Source organism: Oryctolagus cuniculus, chromosome 5 (genome assembly GCF_051225735.1).
Source record: "Oryctolagus cuniculus isolate XC-2025 breed Fujian yellow rabbit chromosome 5, ASM5122573v1, whole genome shotgun sequence".
Taxonomy (NCBI): Eukaryota; Metazoa; Chordata; class Mammalia; order Lagomorpha; family Leporidae; genus Oryctolagus; species Oryctolagus cuniculus.
This window is the reverse complement of record NC_142871.1, coordinates 47553429-47557586: the sequence shown is the minus strand read 5'-3', so window position 1 is coordinate 47557586 and position 4158 is coordinate 47553429. Positions and strand designations below refer to the sequence as shown.

Genomic DNA, 4158 nt, shown 5'->3' with positions numbered 1-4158 from the left:
TGCTGTTGACTCACATTTTGATTTCGTCTCCCAAGATATTACAAGAAGTTTGAGTATTCAAAATTTTAAATTAGATAAGACATGTAAATTATAAAGCTTAAACATTAATGACTTTATTGACTGTCAGGAGCTGTTTAGACATAGGGAGGAACCCTTGTTTCTTAGGTGATAATGACCATCTGCAGGTATTGTACTTATATAAAGATCCTAGTTCTTATTTTTAAAAAAAATAGTGATTGGTCCAGGAGAAAAATTTGGCCTACATACACAACTTAAACTCGAAATAGTCATTGCTGTAACTAGTAATAAGTTTCTTGCAAAATCTAACAAAATTGCCAGGGTGGATGGAGACAGAATAACAGGAATCTACCGTCAACTGATAGGGAGCAAAAAGGAAGAAATAGATCCAACTTGAACATGTTGAATTGAATTCTGTGAAATTTTACCCATTAGCACCTGGACCTACAAGCTTGAAAATCAGGAGTTAGATCCAAAACATTAAAATAATTTATGTGGCAGTTATAATTAAAGATAACAGGATTAAGGAAGATAACCAAAGAGAAATGTTGTAGAGTTATAAAAATCTTTAATACAGAACCGAACTTTTTAACACTGGAAGAATTAATAAGTGGGGAGAATCTATTGACTTAGCTTTTTCTTCTCACTTTGGTTGTTGATGTCATCTCTCACACCCCTTACCTCAAGTTTTACAGAATCTCAGTATCCACTTGAATAGCATAAAGTAAAATAACTAAGGATTAAATAACGTGACATGCTGTTAAATAACACCATGTAAAGAATGCTGTGAACAATCAATATAGGCAAGTTTCCTTCTCTTTTTCCCAGGCTAAGACTAACTTGTGACTTGTCAACCTAGCAGATACATATCCTCAACTGGAAGGGCTCAGGTGATTTCCCCAGGTTCCTAGTATTTCCTGTTCTGTATCCTAGGGGAGGAGATAATCTTGTGACCCATAAAGCAGAAGTTTGTTTTCCAGACACTTGAAATTCACAAGTGAGGACTAGATAGCATTTAATCTTTGTTAATCTCGGCATCCCCTATTCATTTTCATTCTGTGATCTGGGAGAGATTTTTTTCCTCAGGAAGAATATGAAACTGCATTTTCTATACAGACCCAATAGTAGAGTAACATCTTAACTACAAAAAATTATGGCTTCTTTTTTTTCTTATTAGAACTTTAATGTTTTGTGTTTTTAACAGATTCAAAATAGTTCATAGATTATAATTCTAAGAATATAATAACCTTCCTCCTCCTTTTCTTTTTTTTTTTTTGGTTCTTGCGATAACATTTTAATTTACATTACAGTCAAGGGCTTAATTCTTCACCAAATAAAGAGGTCAACATGTGAAAAGTAAACTAATTCTATTTTAGCAAGAATATAGGCAGGGACTATAAACAAGAGTCAGTTGTAAAGATGACCATTTTAACCATATACAATAAATTTTAAAATAATCACAAATCATTAGAACTACAGTAGTGTAACATTCTTTTTTTTTATTTATTTAGATTTACTTATTTGTTTAGTAAGAGTTACAGAGAGGGAGATACAGAAAAAAAGAGAGATCTTTCATCCACTGGTTCATTCCCCAGATGGCTGCAAAGGCCAGCTGTGGACCAGGCCAAAGCCAGGAGCCAGGAGCTTCATCCAGGTCTCCCATGTGGCAGGTGCCCAAAAGCTTGGACCGTCTTCTGCTGCTTTTTCCCAGTCCCTTAGCAGGGAGCTAGATCAGAAGTAGAATGGCTGAGACATCAACTGGCATCCATATGGGATGCCGGTGTCACAGGCAGCAACTTCACCCATTATGCTACAATGCTGGCCCTTAGTATAACATTCTTAAACATTGGTTTGACAAAGTATGAAACGAAGTTTGACAGACTATATTTGCAGCAATACTGATGCACACAGCATTTCTTTTTTCTTCTTCTTTTTTAAATCATAGCATCTATGCACAAGTTCATTCCATGACATGTCTTGGAAAGACATTTTGAGGAATCTGCAATTATGAGGTACCAGAAGAAGCTCTACCAAAGAAAAGGAGTAGTAAGTCTATAGTAGAAAATTTCAGGAAAGTGCTCCAGACCCACATTTGCTTCGCCATAAGGATAATCATCTGAATGTTTAATGAGCACTTACATGTAATATGTCAAAAAGTGACCTGTGTAATCAGCTGTTGAAATTTGAAACATTTAGGACTATAAAAAGGTAAGGATAGTATTACAGCCATAAAGTTTTCACTGTTCTCAAGATATAAAACCTTGAGAGAGCGGGACGTCCAGCTTCCCGGTGCGGTCCTTTGGGGCGCGAGCTACTAACGAGCAAGTTAAAAATGGGTGATGTTGAGAAAGGCAAGAAGATTTTTGTTCAGAAATGTGCCCAGTGCCACACTGTGGAAAAGGGAGGCAAGCACAAGACTGGACCAAATCTCCATGGTCTGTTTGGGCGGAAGACAGGTCAGGCCGTTGGATTCTCCTACACAGACGCCAACAAGAACAAAGGCATCACCTGGGGAGAGGACACGCTGATGGAGTATTTGGAGAATCCCAAGAAATACATCCCTGGAACCAAAATGATCTTCGCTGGCATTAAGAAGAAGAATGAAAGGGCAGACTTGATAGCTTATCTCAAAAAAGCTACGAATGAGTAATAGCTGGCCACTGCCTTATTTATTACAAAACAGCAATGTCCCGTGACTTTTTTTATGTGCACCATAATTTAATTCTCATACACCAGAATTCAGATCATGAATGGCTGACAAAATATTTTTGTCCAACAGTCTAATATTGCCTTGTGTGGTTAAATAGGAAATTTTGGTAGTAATTCCAGTTCAGTGAATGCCCTCACTGTTTTCCCCTTCTAAGGATATGATTGGACTTAACTAACAAAACTTGTCAATGCCATCCCAAAACCTGTTGGGAGATTGGATTTAGATTTAAATGCTGGGGAAATTGCCTCACTGTCTCAGAACTGAACAAGATTCCCTTGTTCTTTACCTACCTAAGGCAAGAGCTGAAGACATTTGGAAACGTCTACTTCATATTTTTGGTCTTAGCTGTGGCAATCTCATTAGAATTTCCTGTATCTAAACTTATGCCTTTCACTTACTGAAAGGCATTTTAGTGTGGTTTATGCATATCAAATAAAGAATATTTAACACTTCTCACATTTTATAGATGATCTGTAAGGTCAGGTGCTTTGAACGTCAGCATGACCAGGTGGAGTAACAAGTTACACTTGCTGTTGAATTCTTTACTACCTTAGACTGAGTTAAAATTCAGGATTGTCTATAAGCAGCCATTTGGAAACACATAAAACTGAGGAGCTACTGTGTATTTGTGTTTAGTAATGGTGCTTTTGCCAGCTCAATGGAAGGACTAAGGTAGAGGAGATACCATCAGCACAAAACCTCTAAAATATGTGATCACAAGACTTAAGAGAATTAAAAACAGAATTATAGATCATGAAAAAAAAAAGATATAAAACCTTAAAAGTAGAATTGCTTGTGATTGAATTGCTCCTGCCTCACTTCCCCAAGGTATGATCATGGTGAATTAATATTAAGTACCAGTGAACAGTCTGTGCACAATGCCTTTAATTTGCTGACCATAAATTTTAAGTGATTTTCCCAATATATACTTTCTCCAGCAGTGTATGAGAGTTGCTCAAAATATTTGCACTTGCTATGCCACAATGCCAGTCCCTTTAGGGTATCTTTTGATGAAACCTCCAGTATAGTTTAAAAACCATTGTCATTGGAGTGAACGTTAAGTCTAGTGGGTAAAATACCAGTTAACATGTCAGTTAGGATGAGTTTAATTCTCTGCTCTGGCTCCTGATTCTGGCTTCCTGCTAATGTTGACCACCTGGAAGGCAGCAGGTAAATAGCTCAAATAACTGGGTTTGTGCCGCCTATATGGGAGACCTGGATTGAATTTCTGGACCCTGGTTTTAACTTCAGCAGAGTCACAACTATTGCAGTCATTTAGGGAGTAAACCATATAGCATATAGCAGCTCTCTTCTCTCTCAAATGTATTTTTTTAAATAATATATAATTGGATTTAGCAAACTTATCTCTTAATTCACTTTATTTGTTGTTGAGAATTTCTTCCAAGTCCCCAAATTTAGGGATACTATCC

General features: G+C 36.8%; 1 protein-coding gene across 1 annotated transcript; it reads left to right on the top strand.

The window, feature by feature from the left end:
- Positions 1 to 2284: 2284 nt before the first annotated feature.
- LOC100357329 (cytochrome c) lies at positions 2285 to 3503 on the top strand. The gene has a single exon (XM_008263447.5). It carries the CDS (start codon positions 2351 to 2353, stop codon positions 2666 to 2668), a length of 318 nt encoding a protein of 105 aa, XP_008261669.3. The 5' UTR covers positions 2285 to 2350; the 3' UTR covers positions 2669 to 3503.
- The last annotated feature ends 655 nt before the right edge of the window (positions 3504 to 4158 follow it).